The 20,000-nt window shown below is 34.4% G+C and overlaps 2 protein-coding genes across 2 annotated transcripts in view; one reads left to right on the top strand and one right to left on the bottom strand.

Annotated features, from left to right (window-relative positions):
• The window catches only part of LOC144957966 (clathrin heavy chain linker domain-containing protein 1-like), a 13,647-nt gene extending 10,880 nt beyond the window's left edge, over positions 1 to 2,767 (bottom strand). Inside the window, exons 1-2 of the mRNA XM_078889533.1 lie at positions 2,532 to 2,767; positions 582 to 769 (exon numbers count right to left, since the gene is read on the bottom strand). Of these exons, the coding sequence (XP_078745659.1) occupies positions 582 to 769; positions 2,532 to 2,714 (371 nt within the window). The 5' untranslated portion in view covers positions 2,715 to 2,767. The remainder of the gene's footprint in view (positions 1 to 581; positions 770 to 2,531) is intronic.
• Positions 2,768 to 2,975: 208 nt separating this feature from the next.
• Positions 2,976 to 20,000, top strand: part of LOC144957975 (26S proteasome regulatory subunit 6B) — a 35,314-nt gene continuing 18,289 nt past the window's right edge. Inside the window, exons 1-3 of the mRNA XM_078889538.1 lie at positions 2,976 to 3,111; positions 14,491 to 14,595; positions 17,384 to 17,570. Of these exons, the coding sequence (XP_078745664.1) occupies positions 3,076 to 3,111; positions 14,491 to 14,595; positions 17,384 to 17,570 (328 nt within the window). The 5' untranslated portion in view covers positions 2,976 to 3,075. The remainder of the gene's footprint in view (positions 3,112 to 14,490; positions 14,596 to 17,383; positions 17,571 to 20,000) is intronic.

Consider the following 20,000-nt stretch of genomic DNA (forward strand, 5'->3'; position numbering starts at 1 on the left):
CGAAACTTGACTACTGCAATTCAATTTTGTCGGGTATATCAAATTAAAAATTAAAAACATTGCAAGTCATTCAGAACAATGAAGCTAGATTAGAGGTAGGGAAAAAGAAGTAGCATGAAGCGACCCCTCTTCTTTTAGAGCTGCACTGGCTGCCCATAGCTTGTAGGATTGACTACAAAGTAACAACATTGGTTTTTAAGTGCCTCCATGGATCTGCTACAAATTACCTTAATGAACTTATTGAATTGAAATATCCTGTTCGGAACTTACGATCAGCCTCAGATGTGCTCTTGTTATGCACTCCCCAGAACAAATTAAATGCAGATAAAAGAGTTTTTTCATCACCAGGCCCCTCCATTTGGGATACATTACCTTTTGAGATTAGAAACTCAGAATCCCTAGAGGCATTCAAAAGCAGGCTCGAATCTCAGACCTCCTGTTTACCCCCGAGTCAGCCCCAAACTGAAAAATTTCAGGCTAAGCCATTGCCCATAATTACCTGCAGCTGTTTTATTAGAAAAATATTATCATTATTTTTTGTGTGAAATATCATAATCATCATTCACAGTAATAGTAGATACCTTTCCTCTAGCTCATCTCCCCGTTTTCTGTAGTTTCTGAGAGTGGAAGGTTCAGATGCCATTGCTTTCAATTTTTCCTGTAAGAAAGTGGCTTCTCTCTGGCCCTTCTTGATTGTATCAATTGTATCTTCATATTCTTTTTTGATTTGCACAAGAACAGGCTTATAAGATGTGACATGCTCAATGACCTGAAATAATAAAAATGACACAGCATCATTCTACAAAAAATATATTCTATGATGAAAAAGAAATGGATACAATTTGCTGGAGATTGAATTAATTAAAATATTCAAACTGAACCCGCAAATCAAAGAATTTCAAATTTAACATCAACTCCATTTTTTAAATATTTGTTTCCAGTTTAGTCCCGTAAGGAAGAAAAAAAAAAGAAATGAAAATAAAACAATTAAACAACAACAACACCCCCCCAAAAAAAAAAAACAAAAAAAAAACAACCTTTGTACTTACTGATTGGTTATGTAAAAACAAATAATGCAGGAATCATATGTTACATATTATGCTGTAAGATATCACAGAAATGTTTAATGCAAACATTCGCAATAAAAAAATTTGAATTAGATAAAGATAAATGACAATAATATATGAGAACCTTTAGACTTTAGACTACTAGTAGGAGAATTGTAGTATAACATGGCTGCATCATTGCCTATGTTTTTCCAGCCATTTGTCAAAGGCATTATACATTAGTAACCAGTATTAAAACGTTGGGTATCCCCAGTAACACTATATGCTCTAAGTTGGAAACATTTTTCCACAAAGGAAACTTAGATGGATTTACCCATTCATGGTGGGACTGAATTCCTTTTAGATTATAATTTCTGAAATTATATGGCATGGTTATAATTTTAAAAGCCCAGGATGCTGTTAATGCTCTCTTGGGGAAATAATAAATATGATATTATTTTTACATCAGACTGGAGCATAATCGAAAAAGCATAGCTGTCCATTCAATGAAAATGATGATTAGTCGAGGAACTCAAAATTTATGATTCATGAATTGATTAAAATTTGAACTCAATTTCTATTGTCTTAATATACAATACATTTTCGAGAACTTCTAAGAGAACTCAATTGAGCATTTCATTTAGGCAGGAAGAGATTTTTTTTTTTTTTTTTGCATTTAATATCTTATATATTTCACTCACCTAATGTTAAGAATGAAAAATGGTTCATATCAATTTTAAGAAAATGGTTGTATTCAAAATAATGAGAGGAATCACTAACGGATATTGATTAAATGCAAGTACTCTCACCTCAATGTCATACTCACTAACCAAAAGGTTGAGACACAACCCATGAGATAAAAATTAGGGTGACTATTTTCGATTAGAGTTGACGAAACAAATTTGAATTTTCAATAAAATCATCACAATGCATAATCAATCTCATAATGCACTTTACCATCCTCTTGTTAACTGTAAACACCATGCAAAATTTGGTAACGATTGGACCAGTGGTTTCGGAGCCTTAGTGTTACATCAAATCCAATATGACAAATATATAATAAGATAGCACTTGCAAAGAGTCAAATTAGGATGGATTTAAAAAGGTTAAACATGCTTTTGAATGTAATCTACAAAGTTATCTCCCTGAAGGATGACGAAGAAAAATGTGGATTGAATATTTTTTTTAAAGATTCAAAGAGGATGGGGTGGAAGAAATTAATGTGCCTTGACATTCACTATAATAAATTATAGATAGCCACTTCTTGATGCTAAACCAAAGGCCTCAGAGTCAGAGGTTGTGCTTTCAGTTTAATGTCATGAAATAATACGTATAAGTAGTATGACAGGAGACGAGTGTCATAGAACAAAATTCCAATGGCATGAATTAGAAAAGAATAAATTAATTCTCCATTACGATTCAGATATTAAACCATATTAAAAGAAATCCTTTTGTCTTGTTTGCATTTTATTTTCATATTTTTACCTTATTGAAAACAGTTTTGTATACTAGATATCTTTGCTCTTCATCGAGGTGGTTTATCTTTTCTAGCTCAGAGTCAATAAAAGCATTAATTTCATTTAGAAATTCTCTGTCAGCTTCAGTTGTAATAATAGGAGGGAGCTTATAATACCCTAAATCGGGTGTCGATGAGCCACTGCTATACATCTTGTTGTGAAACACTATTTCATTCCGCCATTTGTAAACTGTGTTTGTCGGCAAGAGACAAAACCTTCACTTCAAAGTTTTATAAAACAATATATATATATATCGTTGGGTTGACTAGTTTAAAATTTACAATATACATTGTATCCATCTAAATTTTATTTTAAAAACCAGGGCAAGATGTTTTGATCTTAAAACTTTATTTGAATAAGTAATTATTATGATTGTTCCTTGTCTTTTCCAATAAAAACTAAAAACTAAAAATAAGAAACTTCCGGTCTCGGATGATAATGAAATTTCGGAGACAAGTCTTATTTGTAAACAATACATTTTAGCTTTACAGTAATAAAACAGCAGCAAAAAAATGGAAGAGATTGGTCTTGGTGCTGGTAATGAGAAGGTAAGTTAATTATCTCAAAAGATCGTCTGGCGCTCAAGATACAGCGTTATGTCGATTTAATTTCAATCTCACTCAACTCCACTGGCACTGGCCGGTCTCTATTTCTCTCCGCTGTGATTATCCCCAGACACCTGTCTGGGGATAACAAAAATTCGTTATCCCCAGACACCTGTCTGGGGATAACGAATTTTCATTATCCCCAGACGCATATTTGAAACTCCGCTCTTTTAAACAATAATTCACATTCCAGAATATGGAATGTTTCCAGATGCACATAGAAATAAGGAAAGTTAATAAAATGTCTGTGATTATCCCCAGACACCTGTCTGGGGATAATAAAAATTTGTTATCCCCAGACACCTGTCTGGGGATAACGAATTTTCATTATCCCCAGACGCATATTTGAAACTCCGCACTTTTAAACAATTATCCACATTCCAGAATATGGAATGTTTCCAGATGCACATAGAAATAAGGAAAGTTAATAAAATATCTATAAAAACATAAAATTAACCAACATTAAAATCAGTTGTTACTACATATACACAATATGGGTCGACTTCGAAGTGGGTGTCATGGCCGAATGGTTTAGTCGTCTGCCCTTGAAGTTTGACCATAATCGACGTCGTGGGTTCGAATCCTGGTAACGTCACTTTTTTTTTTTTTAAAATTCCGTCTTCTTTTTACAGAACGTTGAAAGGGATAAATGTCCCATCCATCCTCCCCCCACCTCTTTTTTTTATTATTAAACTCTCTCTCTCTCTCTCTCTCTCTCTCTCTCTCTCTCTCTCTCTCTCTCTCTCTCTCTTGTTTTTTTTCTATTTTCTAGCAAATATATTCGTCCCCACTCCGATCTCAAATAGTGTCTAAAAAGAATAAATAATTAAAAAGCAAACAAACAGAAATATTCAACGAGCGACCAAATGGTCAGATAGAGGAGAAAAAGATAAATAATTGTTTTAAAAATAAAAACAATAATTGTTTTAAAAATAAAAACAATTTAAGAAATTCATGCTCAGAAACGGAACATTTACATAAAGGTTTAGCAAACAAAAAACTCTAAGGTTTAGGTCAAAATATAAAAAAAAAGAAAGAAAAAGAGAGATTTCCCTCGGAGCAGGGAATAGTGTTAACAATAATAATAATAATAAAATAATAATAATAATAATAATAATAATAATAATAATAATAATAATAATATAATAATAATAATAATAATAATAATAATAATAATAATAATAATAATAATTATAATAATAATAATAATAATAATAATAATAATAATAATAATAATAATAATAATAACAATTATAATAATAATAATAATAATAATAATAATAATAATAATAATAAATAGTAATAGTATGATAATAAGAGTATTAATAATAAAAATAATACTATTATTGATAATAATATAATAATGATTATGATGGTAATAGTAATAATAATAACACATATTACAATTATTATTATTATTATTATTATTATTATTATTATTATTATTATTATTATTATTATTATTATTATTATTATTATTATTATTATTATTATTATCATTGACCAAAACAAAACAAAAACAATCATAGATCTAGAGCAAATTAAATAATGAAATAATATTATCGGAGAAAAAAAAATTCAACTGATTAAAAAAAAACTCTTGCTCGGAACTCGGAACAAAAGTGAAAACAATGAAAATCAATTGGGAAGAAAGAAAGAAAAGTAAAAAAAAAAAATGAGTGGGGGGGGGGGGCGGTCGCGACTGGGTCGAATCTGTGCAGCTAAAAGGAGTAAAATGAAATGTGGCCTTACCCACTGAGCTGCCTATCCACACCGCTATCGGAATATTTTAAATTCATATATGAGCTAAACATATTTCCACCATTTTTGCTTCCTTGTTTTGGTACGGTAGTTATTTTCATCTCTGATTCGAATAAAAGTATGTTGTTGGATCTAGTTTTGTGGACGTGTGATACTAAATTGTATTGTCTTGTGGGAAGCAGACAGGAAAATAACAGGTGTGGGTTTTGGGCTTTGGGGCGAACAACACCATGGCCTAGGAATTCGTCCGCGACATAAAAATTATTCCCGGTCGTCCCCAAAATTGTGGCCAGAATGAGCAAATTATAGAAACAAGAGATGATCAATAAAGTTAACAGGTAGGTTGGTAATGAAAATTTAAATGGTTGGTGGACTATGAACAGATTTGATGATTAACAACTTTCTTCCTGGTTGAAAATAAAAAGTCGAATTGCCAGTTTGACGTTTTCAGATCAAAGCAACAAAAGAAATGTCATTGATTCATTTGCTTTAAAATATTTTTTTTTAAAAGAGCTGGATTTGACATTTGATCACTATTTACTTTCATCTTGTGTTAAATATCACTTGATATATTAACTGTTTTGGGACACAACCAATAGTATTTTTTCCAGAATATTTGGTATTTTTCACGCCTAGTTTGGCATTTTGCATAAAATCTTTCTGCCCACTTGCTACATGCGTCTGGGGATAGTATCCTCAGACAGGTGTCTGGGGATAACAAAAATTGGTTATCCCCAGACACCTGTCTGGGGATAACGAATTTTTATTATCCCAGACAGGCGTCTGGGAATAATGACAGCCTAATAAAATATCTATAAAAACATAAAATGAACCAAGATTAAAATCAGTTGTTACTACATATACACAATATGCGTCGACTTTGAAGTGGGTGTCATGGCCGAATGGTTTAGTCGTCTGCCCTGCAAGTTTGACCAGAATCGACGTTGTGGGTTCGAATCCTGGTAACGTCACTTTTAAAAAAAAATAAAAAAATTCCGTCTTCTTTTTACAGAACGTTGAAAGGGATAAATGTCCCATCCATCCTCCCCCCCCCCCACCTCTTTTTTTTTTTTTAATAATAATAAAAATAATATTATTATTGATAATAATATAATGATGATTATGATGGTAATAGTAATGATAATAACAATTATTACAATTATTTTTATTATTACAATTATTATTATTATTATTATTATTATTATTATTATTATTATTATTTGACCAAAACAAAAAAAAAAACAATAATAGATCTAGAGCAAATTAAATAATGAAATAATATTATCGGAGAAATAAAAAATTCAACTGATTAAAAAAAAACTCTTGCTCAGAACACGGAACAAAAGTGAAAACAACGAAAATCAATTGGGAAGAAAGAAAGAAAAAGGAAAAAAAAAAAGTGTCGCGACTGGTTCGAATAGGAGTAAAATGAAAGGTGGCCTAACCCACTGAGCTGTCTACCCACATCGCTATCGGAATATCTTAAATTCATATATGAGCTAAACATATTTCCACCATTTTTGCTTCCTTGTTTTGGTAGTTATTTTCATCTCTGATTCGAATCAAAATATGTTGTTGGATCTAGTTTTGTGGACGTGTGATACTAAATTGTATTGTCTTGTGCGCAGAAGTCAGGAAAATAACAGGTGTCGGTTTTGGGCTTTGGGGCGAACAACACCATGGCCTAGGAATTCGTCCGCGAAATAAAAAATAATTCCCGGTCATCCCCAAAATTGTGGCCAGAATGAGCAAATTATAGAAACAAGAGATGATCAATAAAGTTAACAGGTAGGTAGGTAGTGAAAATTTAAATGGTTGGTGGACTATGAACAGATTTGATGATTAACAACTTTCTTCCTGGTTGAAAATAAAAAGTCGAATTGCCAGTTTGACGTTTTCAGATCAAAGTAACAAAAGAAATTTCATTGATCCATTTGCTTTAAAATATTTTTTTTAAAAGAGCTGGATTTGACATTTGATCACTATTTACTTTCATCTTGTGTTAAATATCTTTTGATATATTAACTGTTTTGGGACACAACCACTCGTATTTTTTCCAGAATATTTGGTATTTTTCACGCCTAGTTTGGAATTTTGCATAAAATCTTTCTGCCCACTTGCTACATGCGTCTGGGGATAGTATCCTCAGACAGGTGTCTGGGGATAACAAAAATTGGTTATCCCCAGACACCTGTCTGGGGATAACGAATTTTTATTATCCCCAGACAGGCGTCTGGGAATAATGACAGCCATTTCTCTCACTCACTGATTCAGATTCCACTTTGGTACATTTCTTCGCTCGAGTTGTTCCATTAAGTTACTCTCTCCTAAGACTTAGACAAAATATGATTGATTTTTAATTTGGAACCACTAGAAACTTTTGTGAGCGGTTGCTATCAATTCCAGGAAGTCTACTGATAAAAAAAAAATAATAAGGCTGGAGAAGAGAGGTGGGCCGGTGGAATCGACATTTTTCGATTTCGACATTTTTTCTCTGTGATTATTCACAGTAGGTGCTTTGGTAACAAATTCAAATTGGATTGAGCTCAATGAAACCTTTATCATTATTAAAGTGCTTTTCAACACGATTCTAATGATACCAAAATTGTGAAAATCAGTTAAGGAGAAGAAAAGTTATGTTAGTTTAAAGGCTGAAAAATGGTCTTCTAATTATTTGCCTGACGGACCGTTTGTGACCTGAAAATTGTTGCATTTCCGGTAATAACCACCATTTGGATTTCAAAACTGGTCTAAAATGGCCGCTAAGATTTGAGTAAGGATTTTGCTGGAACGAATTTCATGGATGAGGTATACAACTTTGCCCTGAATTTAATTTTATATAAAAGTTAAGATGTTAAACAAAAGTGCCATCATGAAATTTTGATTTACTAAGTTCAAATCTTTTAATTATCCAAAGCTAAATTATACCCTATTTTATCCATAATCAAAAGTTAGACTAAATTGTCATTGATTTCTCCTGAAGAAAATAAGACATAAATCATTAAAATCCATCCATAAACAAAAAATCTATGGAACTTTTTCTGAGACCCATCACTAAAAAGTCCAAAAAATCGGGTCACAGCCACTAGCCCATTTATCGGCTCCTTGCTGGAGGGCCAAATGGATGTTTACCAAAGTACCTATTCACAGACACCTGTCTGGGAATAACGTAAATTGGTTATCCCTAGACACATATTTGAAACTCCGCTCTTTTAAACAATTATCCATATTCCAGAATATGGAATGTTTCCAAATGCGCATAGAAGTAAGGACCAAGGAAAGGTAATAAAATATCTATAAAAACATAAAATTAACCAGCAATAAATCAGTTGTTACTACATATATACACAAATATGTGTCGACTTCAAAGTGGGTGTCATGGCTGAATGGTTAAGTCGTCTCTCCTGGAAGGTTTACCAGAATCTATGTTGTGGGTTCGAATCCTGGTCCCGCCACTTTTTTTTTTTTAATTCTTCTTTTTACAGAGCGTTGCAAGGGATACATGCTCAGAAACGGAACATCATCAATATCCCCCAAATTGTGGCCAGAATGAACAAATTATAGAAACGAAAGATGATCAATAAAGTTAACAGGTAGATAGTAAAAATTTAAATGGTTGGTGGACTATGAACAGATTTGATGATTAACAACTTTCTTCCTGGTTGAAAATAAAAAGGCAAATTGCCAGTTTGACGTTTTCAGATCAAAGTGATGAAAGAAATATCATTGATCCATTTGCTTTAAAATAAAAAAATATAAAAAAGCTGGATTTGACGTTTGATCACTATTTATTTTCATCTTGTGTTAAATATCACTTGATATTGACTGTTTCGGGACACAAATAACCACTACCATTTTTTCCAGAATATTTGGTATTTTTCACGCCTAGTTTGGCATTTTGCATAAAGTCTTTCTGCCCACTTGCTACATGTGTCTGGGGATAGCCAATTTTCGTTATTCCCAGACAGGTGTCTTAGCACTTTAACTTAAATGATGGGCTAAATCTGTGTCACAGTTCTCCCATTCACCTGCGTGATCGCTAGTTGTCGTTTGTGAGCTGCAGGCTAATACCATGACCATGGCTTGGTTAAATTGAGATATCTCTGGTATTTAAAAAAAAAATTAAAAGAATTTGATAAATTAACGCAGTGGCTATTTATTTTCACATCCCGTAAAGATGGTTCTCTGGGATATTTTTACAGTTACAGTCCCATAAAGACGGTTTTCAGGGCTATTTTTACGGCGTTGATGAAGTTCTGTTCACAGCAGCATAGTTACCTATAGATGTATGTAAACGCGTCTTTTTGCAGTATCCACAAAACTTCCCATATTTCTCCCAATATTTAGATGTACAGATCTAGAGGCGGCGAATGAAATCAAAGTCAATTTCATTTAACAACATATTTAGATCTAAAGCTAAATAAAGTTAACAGACAATTAATGTAAAGACATTTATCTAAGCGATTGTTACGGTACTGTCATTTTTATTACATATAATTTGTGTTTTTGCATAGGTATGTTTACAGTACAGTACAGCCGTTTTCTATCGTAGTGGGCAGGTTAGGTTGTATGTTTTGATTTTTTCTTTCAAACAGAGTCATAATATAGATCTAATCAAACACTGAAAGTATATTAAGTTCCTGCTTGAAGTCGACACCCCTCAAGTTATAACAGGTTTGGCTTTTTAAAAATACTTTACCAGTATTAACCAGTCAGGAAGTACTAGCGGTTTATACATTTTTAAAAGACACTACATTCAGGGTGCAGTCTTCTCATGTGAGAGAGAGTTCGAATCCCCTTTCAAACCAATTGGACACATTTTGACCATTTTTAGACCCCCCCCATCCCCCCACCACCATATTGTGAAAAATGATTACTCCCCCCCCCCCCCAAGTTGATGTCCATGGTAAAGGTGCACATCGCGAAACACCCCATTCTTAAATATTGTTCTCTTGAATACAAAAAATAAAAAGAAAGCAAGTAATGATGATGATTCTCTACCATGGGCAGTCATCCAAAAGAATAGAGGTGCCCAGGAATGATCCTCATTCAGGCGCTGAGGTCGAGAGGGTGTTTTACTTTGGTCCCACCATCGGGTTGCCGAGTGACCCAGCGATTGTTCCAACCAGACAAGGGTGGTCGCTATACTACTCCTCCCTTTCTTTAAAGTTAGGAGGTGGTTTTATTGTTTCCGCCAAAGCGGTGCTCACCTTGTGGTCAGACCCCTCTGCCTAGGCTTTGAGGGACCACCAGGCTCTCCCTTCTGGAAGCCAGGGTTGAATAGCACACTACTAACCCCTGGACTACCCACTCCGAGTCAGTTCCTGACTAGGTCAAGGTAGACGGTGAAAATCTCTGAGGAGAAACTACCAGGGTTAAAGACCACCCCGGAAGGTGTGGGTCGCTGTAAATAGTCCCAAACATGCAGAATTTCTGCCACGTTGCATAAATGGGCAATAATAGGCTAACACCATTGTTTATTGCTCATTTTCCTTGTACAGTGGATTCAATGATGCGTTTTAAGCAAATAATAAACATTTTTATCATTTATTATTACCGAAAATGCCTTGAATATGTTCTGTTTTTGAATGCACTTAAAATTATAGACACAGCGAAAAGACGACATGGTGATAGGTCATGGATAACACTAACCATTGAAATGGTGAGATTGAGACAGGGTAAAAACGGAATATTTTATACATGAAAAAATGATATTGTAACCAAGAGATGAAAGATTATAGATCTATCCTTTGCTAGGTATGGTGAGCGATACTTTAAAACTTTATATTATTTTGTGTGTATTTGCTTTGAAAGAAATTGTGTTCACCATTACCATCATCATCATCGTCGTTGTCGCCATCATCAAATATTATCTTTATTAACCCCCAAATTCTAAACTAATGATTTAAGCGGCCGTTGCAAATCTTCTTTCATCTACAAGTGCTAAATTTATTATGCACAATACAACTGACGTAATATAACCTGTCTCCCAACACACCTGTTGCATCAGACTTTACACCTCAGTTTGAACAAAGGGACTTCGTAAACTTTAGGTTCCAATTTAATACCATTTAGTCTTGTCATTAAATAAGAAATAGACTCCTAATATTTTTTTTATTAGGTACATATGTAAATATTCATTATAACACAAAGGCCTATTACTATTACAACTTATGTTGTCGTCACCCCATTACATGCCGTCATCATTATCACAATCACTTTCCTTTCTTTTTATTATATTTTTAAATTGCGTTTCTCGTGCTCATTTAGGGAAGTCCTTTTCATACTCATTGAAATGCAGATTGGGTTGATGTATTGTGATGACTCTTGAAAATTATTACTCATCACATACCAATGGAATTTGACATAAAGAGAGAAATTGTGCATAAACATCCTTGTCTTGAACTTGATATGGCACTCAAAAGGGCAAAAATCTATTTTATCAGACTTCTAGTGATTGCAAAATGTCTGCCAGCGCTCGCTGTGCACAGCATCAGAGAAGCAAGGCTGCCAGATGGTCAGATTTCCACATTCCCAAATTTGAATCCAAAAGTAGCCAAATAGAACCTCATATGGCCAACACCACAGACCCCTTTGAATACCTAATTGGTTTTGATGAACAAAAAAGTCAAGTAGACTAGGATAAATGTTGTGAAAAAAATGAGATTTAATAAAAGAAATACGATTCTCTTTGTGGCCAATTTTGATGGCCACCTAGTAGCATTGCAGTAAAGTAAGTGGATGTGGCAGCGAGTGGCACCACACCTCAGTATTTTGGTATTAGATTCACTAAAGCTATTTTTAAAAGGTATCTGTATGCCTTGTTTGTTTGTTTTTTCTGCTAATGTGCAAGTAACATATAAAATAGCAAAATAAAAGTTGCATTCAAATTTTTTAACTTCCAAAAACTGGTGCAAGCAGGGTGGACATTTCTGAGTGATACCTAACGCCTGTCTTATAAGAAACAGCAGTGCAAACATAATGGTGTAAGAGAAACATATGAGCAGTGATGCCAAAACTCCGGTTTCACCGGAAAAAACTCCGGTCTGGAGCAAAAAATTCCGGGCTCCGGGCAACTTCCGTCAAATTCCGGTGAGGTCAGTTTGTTCCAAGGATCTCCCCCCCCCCCCCCCTTTCCAACCACCACATCATCATCATTACCACTAGTATTACAACCATCATCACCACCACTACTACTGCAACCACCACCACATCATCATCACTACCACTACTACAACCACCACCACCACATCATCATCATTACCACAACTACTACTTCAGCAACCACCAACACATCATCATCATCACTAACAGTACCACCATCAACATTACAACCACCACGACCACATCATCATCACAACCACTACTACTACACCACCACCTCCACATCATCCTCACTACCACTACTACTACAACCACCAGCATCACATCATCACTACCACTACTACTACAACCACCAGTATCACATCATCATCACGACCTTTACTACTACAACCACCACCACCACATCATCATTACCACTACTACTACAACCACCACCACCACATCACTACAACTACTACTGCAACCACCACCACCACCACCACATCATTACCACTAGTACTACAACCACCACCACCACATCATCACTACCACTACTACTACAACCACCACAACCACATCATCATTACCGCTACTACTACAACCACCACCGCCACATCATCACTACCACTACTACTATTACAACCACCACCACCACATCATCACTATCACTAAAACTACTACAACCACCACCACATCATCATAATTACTACCACTACTACTACAAGTACCACCACCACGTCATCTTCATCACTACCACCACTACTACTACTACCACAACCACCACCACCACATCATCATCATCACTACCACTGCTACTACAACCACCACATCATCATCACCACTACTACTACTACTACTACTACTACTACTACTACTACTACTACTACTACTGCTACTACTACTACTACTACTACTACTACTACTACTACTACTACTACTACTACTACTACTACTACTACTACTACTGCCACTACTACTGCCACTACTACTACCACTACTACTACTACTACTACTGCTACTACTACTACTACTACTACTACTACTACTACTACTACTACTACTACTACCACATCATCATTGCCGTTACTACTACAACCACCACCACTGCCACCACCACCACATCATCACTACCACTACTACTACAACCACCACCACCACATCATCACTACCACTAATACTACTACAACCACCACCACCACATCATCATCACTACCACTAATACTACTACAACCACCACCACATCATCATCATCACTACCACTACTACTACAAGTACCACCACCACGTCATCTTCAGCACTACCACCACTACTACTACCACAACCACCACCACCACATCATCATCATCACTACCACTGCTACTACAACCACCACATCATCATCACCACTACTACTACTACTACTACTACTACTACTACTACTACTACTACTACTACTACTACTACTACTACTACTAGTAATATACTACTACTACTACTACTAACTACTACTACTACTACTACTACTACTACTACTACTACTACTACTACTACTACAATACTACTACTACTACTACGACTACTACTACTACTACTACTACTACTACTACTACTATAACAACAACTACTACAGCATCATCATCATCACTACCACTACTACTACAACCACCACAACCACATCATCATTACCGCTACTACTACAACCACCACCGCCACATCATCACTACCACTACTACTACAACCACCACCACCACATCATCACTATCACTAATACTACTACAACCACCACCACATCATCATAATTACTACCACTACTACTACAAGTACCACCACCACGTCATCTTCATCACTACCACCACTACTACTACCACAACCACCACCACCACATCATCATCACCACTACCATTTGTACTACAACCACCATCACCATCACATCAACATCACTACCACCACTACTACAACCGCCACCACCATATCATCATCACTACCACTACATCTACATCAACCACTATCACATCTTCATCATCTCTACCACTATTACTACAACCACCAACACCACATCATCCTCACTACCACCAGTACTACAATCTCTACCATTAGGTTTTGACGCTTTACTTCATTTGAAATAAGAAAACTTTGCGGGATTGTAATTTGCAATGTGTTTATGTATCATAATATAATTCTAATCAGTTATCTATTTAGAACTATACAATATGTAAACACAATGCTAAATACCATTCGAATTCCTTTTTTTGTGTGCACTGAAATTCCTCTTTCGGCATTGAAATTCCTACGAGTGGTGGCTGAAACTCCTGTGAGCCAAATTTAAAGTTGGCGTCTCTGTATGAGACATGGGAAAGAAAGTGAAGGAAATATCAGAGGTTGAATGTAAACGGGTTAGCCCAAGAAGGGCTGCCGTCTGTTCTACAAAGAATGAAGAGGGTGATGGAGCAAAAGGCTTGTTATCTGTAATTTTTAAAAATTATTTTCTTTTTCTTTCAGGAGGATTCAAACATGTCAGAGTCATCCCGTCCTGGTACCTCCCAAGGTGGTGGTTCAGGTGATCCCATGAATCCTGATATTGAAGACTTATACGTGAAATACAAGGTAGGCATTTTGGCTAGATTTAATAAGATTGGCATTAAAGTGTGGCATGAGCAAACAAGTAATTAAATGTTAGAAGCCAGAATGTATATGTATTTCTACAAATTATGATTAGAAAGTAGAGGGAGAATAGTATGGGCCATTCACTGACAAGAGAAAATTATCGTGAATGGGGCTCAAACCTAGGATGTGTTTGGTATGGAACCCTCTGTCTGGCTGAGAGAGAGAGATGGGGAGAAAAGAGACTCAGAAAAGTGAAAGAGAAATGTGAGTGCCTTTTCCGACCTCCACACAAGGTATTGTAATGCCCCAGTACATGTTAAACTTACATTGAACAAAGGACTTGGATAAAAGTATGTTAATTTTTCATCTGCGAGTTGATCTTTAAGAGAAAGAGTATTATGTAATTAACTAAAATACTCCTGGAACAAACTGAAAATAAATAAGAAATTTTTGTAATAAACTTGATTGATATCAATAGCTGGACTTAACAGTTGCACGGCATCACATAATTATGTGAGTATTTATAGTGTGACATTACAGCAGTTTCAAACCAGATATAAGTATAGATTGCTCTTAAAATCTAACTTCTGTGCCCTGTTCCAACTTATCCTCTCTCTCTTACTTATTATTGGGTTCTTGGCGTAGATCCATGATCTTTCTTTTTTGTGCAGTTGTGTGGTCTTGTGGTATGACTATGACACTCACCTTTTGGTTTGAGTGGTGTTTAATTGTGTCCTTGGAAAGGGCCATTTCCTCACATTCTCTCATGGTATTCTAGGTGTAAAAGAAGTACCTGAGCATTAAATGTGTTGTCACTGTTGAAAAAGAAATGTAATATTTCGTGACCGGTTAAGTCTCTCGTCCTACATTTTAAGTGATGCTGTTGACTAGGATCCCTTGTAAGCGCTTTGAGCATGCATAGTGGATATTGCATTATATAATCTCTTATTTTATTCCTTTATACTTACTTTAAATTTACCTTAAACTTAAATGGTTGCAGGTACTATAAATATAAAACCTTTTAATGATTCCCATTTTAAAAGGCAGGTGGAGATTAAGTGGGAAACTGAAATTTCTAGGGGAAAAAAAGACATTTTAAAATAAATGTCACATTTCTGACACTAATTAAATTTGTATAGAGGATGCTGGGAATCGTATAACGTTTGAGAGTATGACTTTATAGAATATTAATTTAGATGTTAAAGAATACTTTTGGTTAAAAGGTTACCATAGAATGAACTTTTAAAATACTACTTTAGATGTCAAAGGAAATTTTCTTAAAAGTTCTGCTGGTTTGTAGCTTTCTATATATATAAAAAAATTGGGTGTTAAGAGTGATAATGTGCTCATATGATATAATTGATTGTGCCTCTAATGGACTATAAAAGGATATATTGTGGAGTCATCGTCTTAACTATGAATATTGCACTGAACATAGGTCAGGCAATGATACAAAAAATGGCTATGAATGTATAATTGCTTCAGGTGGTTGGAAAAAAATTGTAGTGATGTAGACACCATGGCTACTACTAATGATAATAATGATAAATATTATTGTTATAAATTCTTTGTTGTTGTTATTATTATTATTATTATTATTATTATTATTATTATTATTATTATTATTATTATTATTATTATTATTATTATTATTATTATTATTATTGCCATCTTCTTCTTAATATAAGACACTATATTTATAATATGGTTATCTGCTGTCCCAGCAAATATATCGTATCGTTCTATCTGTCTGTCTGTGTGTATGTATGTATGTATGAATGTAGGCATGCATATACGATGATATGCTGGTTTGTATGTATGTCTGCATGTATGTATGTATGTATATGTGTTTGTATGTACGCTCATTTCTTTTGTATACATGTGTAGAAACAATGTGCAAATGTGTATGTTCGTGTATGGCTGTGTCTGTATTTGTAAATGTGTTGATTTTCATACCATGAACCAAACTGAGCATTGTTTACCTCACATGAATTGCCTTTAATTTGGACAATAAAGATTATTATTATTATTATTATTATTATTATTATTATTATTATTATTATTATTATTATTATTATTATTATTATTATTATTATTATTATTATTATTATTATTATTATTATTATTATAAACAAAGTCCCATTTCGATGTTCGTAACCAGAGCACAATGTTTTATTATCTTTACATTACATTTCATGACACATTGCCAAGAGGCTTGTTTCGTCTTTGCTCCAGATTGCTGTAATATAACCACAAATACCTTTAAAAGTATTACAATTTCAAAACTTCATAAAAATTTTCCTTACAAAACATGGTTTGTTTTGTGGTCATGTGACCCTAGCTTACGAAGAATGCAAGGAATTCCATACACCGCACATGAAACAAAGATGTCCTGAAACATAAGGAAAGAATGTTGCTCAAGATCATAATAGAGAGAGAATTGAGTTTCTTCAGACATATCGTTCGAAACTTTGTGGCATTGAACGAAAATAAATCTTAAGGTAAACTTTCTTCAGGAGGAAACCAAAGAACATTGCTGACATAACTGAAGGACTTCACTTGAAAGTCACCTGGTAAACTGACAGAATCAGTGAGAGACAAAGATCTGTGAAAATTGATAACTCTTGAATCCTCCTAGGCCTGTGACAGTACTTCAAAAAGAAGACCCTAGCTCCATTACTATTATTATTATTATTATTATTATTATTATTATTATTATTATTATTATTATTATTATTATTATTATTATTATTATTATTATTATTATTATTATTAATTATGATTTCAGAAACTGCAAAAACAGCTGGAATTTCTTGAAGTTCAAGAAGAATACATCAAAGACGAACAAAAAAATCTAAAGAAGGAATACTTACATGCTCAGGAAGAAGTGAAGAGAATCCAAAGCGTGCCTTTGGTGATTGGGCAATTCTTGGAGGCTGTTGATCACAACAATGGTATTGTTGGATCCACAACAGGTGCTGTATCAGTAGTATATATATAATTTCTTATTATTCAGGGCCTTTTTCTCCCAATTATCCAATTGGGACATCATGACCACTTATCTTAGGTTTATGTATCAATTCTGTTCATTTGCCTTAGCTGTAACTGTAAAGACCGATTTGACTCTGTTTTCATAATCAACAATCAATAGAATAGAGAAAAAGACTTCCTCTTCGCCAAACATGTTAGCCATATTTATTGGATATAATAAAATATATTTTTTGTGAATTCTGAAATATACAATTATGTTGAATTTTATATGGGAAAAATTATTTGGTACTTTTAGCTATTAGTTTTTAAATTGACTAATCCTATTTTACTGGTGCTCTGGATTGGCAGCTGTGCTTACCATTATTTTTTAAAATTTGATTGTTGAGTAAAATAAAAATTAGATTTGTTATTTTTTTGAATGGTCACTTGCTATCATAACAATAATAATGCGTAATTTCTATAACACTTTTTTCCACCAATGGTGCTCGGAAAAAAATTAAATCAACATGCAATCATATATATATATATATATATATATATATATATATATATATATATATATATATATATATATATATATATATATATATATATATATATATATATCCATCAATAAAATCACTCGCAGAAAAACTGAAAGGAAGTAGGCCTACTCTGTCTTCAAAGAAGGCAGAGGCAGAGATGGTGACATAATCGGACCACATGGACTCGGAGACAGAAATGAACGAGGAAACATCTGGGCAGATTGGTGTAGAACAAATAAATTAATGATTTCAAACACCTGGTTTCAACAACACCCAAGAAGAACCTGGACATGGCAATCACCAGGGGACAGAGCAAGGAACCAGATAGACTTTATAGCAGTATCATCAAGATTCAGAAATGGCATATTAAATTGCAAAACCTACCCAGGCGCCGATGTAGACAGTGACCATGTCCCAGTTGTTTGTACAATAAGGATAAAGTTTAAAGCTATTCAGAGAACAGCTGGTAGAATAAAGAGGGATTACAGGTTATGCAAAGACAATGGCATACAAACAAAAATGAGAGAAGAATTTGAAAATGCACTCATGATACAAAGCCAAAGTGAACCTGATAATGAAAAATGTGAACAACAATTTGATATATTCCAAAAGTGTGTCAAAGCAACTGCAGAAAAGCATTTACCAATAGCTCAAATAAACAGCAAAAAGGAATGGATGACAAATGAAATTCTAAACCTATTTGAAGAAAGACGAAAATGCAACAGAGGGTCTGCAGAATACCAAACATTGAACAACCACATTAAATCCAAATGCATCGAGGCACACGAGAACTATCTAGACTGGAAATGCTGCGAAATCGAAAGAGAATACAAACCCAACCCCCAACAAGCTCACCAAAGAATAAAAGAACTATCAGGGAAAAGGAAAAGCAAAGCAGCAGGAAGTTGTATCCAAAACAAACAAGGGGAACTGCTATTTGAAGAACAACATATAGAAAGCCGATGGGTAGAATACATAGGCGAACTGTACAATGATCCAAATAGAAATGAACCACCACTGAAATTCAAAGAACCATTAAGCGGACCAAACATCACCAAAAGTGAAATTGAACATGCCATGGAACGAATGAGGGATGGTAAAGCAACAGGCCCTGATGAAATATCTGTAGAGGTATTAAAAAGCCTAGGAGATCTAGCAATTGATGAACTTCACATATTATTCAACAATATATACAATACTGGGAAAATTCCAGAAGATCTCTGTAACTCTATTTTCATAGCAATACCAAAGAAAGCAGGTGCAGTCAGATGCGAAAATTTTAGAACTATAAGTTTAATAAGCCACATCAACAAAATACTGTTGCGTATAATTATCAACAGGCTAAGGAATAAGATTAACCCCGAAATCGCAGAAGAACAATATGGATTCCAACCTGACAGAGGGACAAGGAACGCAATATACCTCCTCCGTGTTTTAAGTGAAAGAGCTATACAGGTTCAGACCCCACTATACCTCTGTTTTGTCGACTACAAAAAAGCTTTTGATAGAGTACGCCACGAAGAAATACTAAAACAACTGCACTCCATTGGCGCTGATGAGAAAGACCTCAGACTCATGCAAACATTATACTACACCCAGCAGGCATCTATCAAAATCGGAAACTCTACAGGAAATTCCATTCCTATTAAGAAAGGAGTCCGTCAAGGGTGTGTTGCCTCACCAGATCTGTTTAATCTATACCAAGAAACAATCATGAGGGGCATAAATAATATGGAGGGAATAAAAGTGGGAGGTCACAACATAAATAATATAAGATACGCAGACGATACGGTACTCATTGCAACATCAGAAATCCAACTTCAAAAGATTGTTGACAAAGTGGTAGTAGATAGTGAAGCCAAGGGAATGGAAGTGAATATCACCAAAACG

The sequence above is a fragment of the Berghia stephanieae genome, chromosome 1 (genome assembly GCF_034508935.2).
Source record: "Berghia stephanieae isolate SIO BIC M18660-M18661 chromosome 1, UCSD_Bste_1.3, whole genome shotgun sequence".
Taxonomy (NCBI): domain Eukaryota; kingdom Metazoa; phylum Mollusca; class Gastropoda; order Nudibranchia; family Aeolidiidae; genus Berghia; species Berghia stephanieae.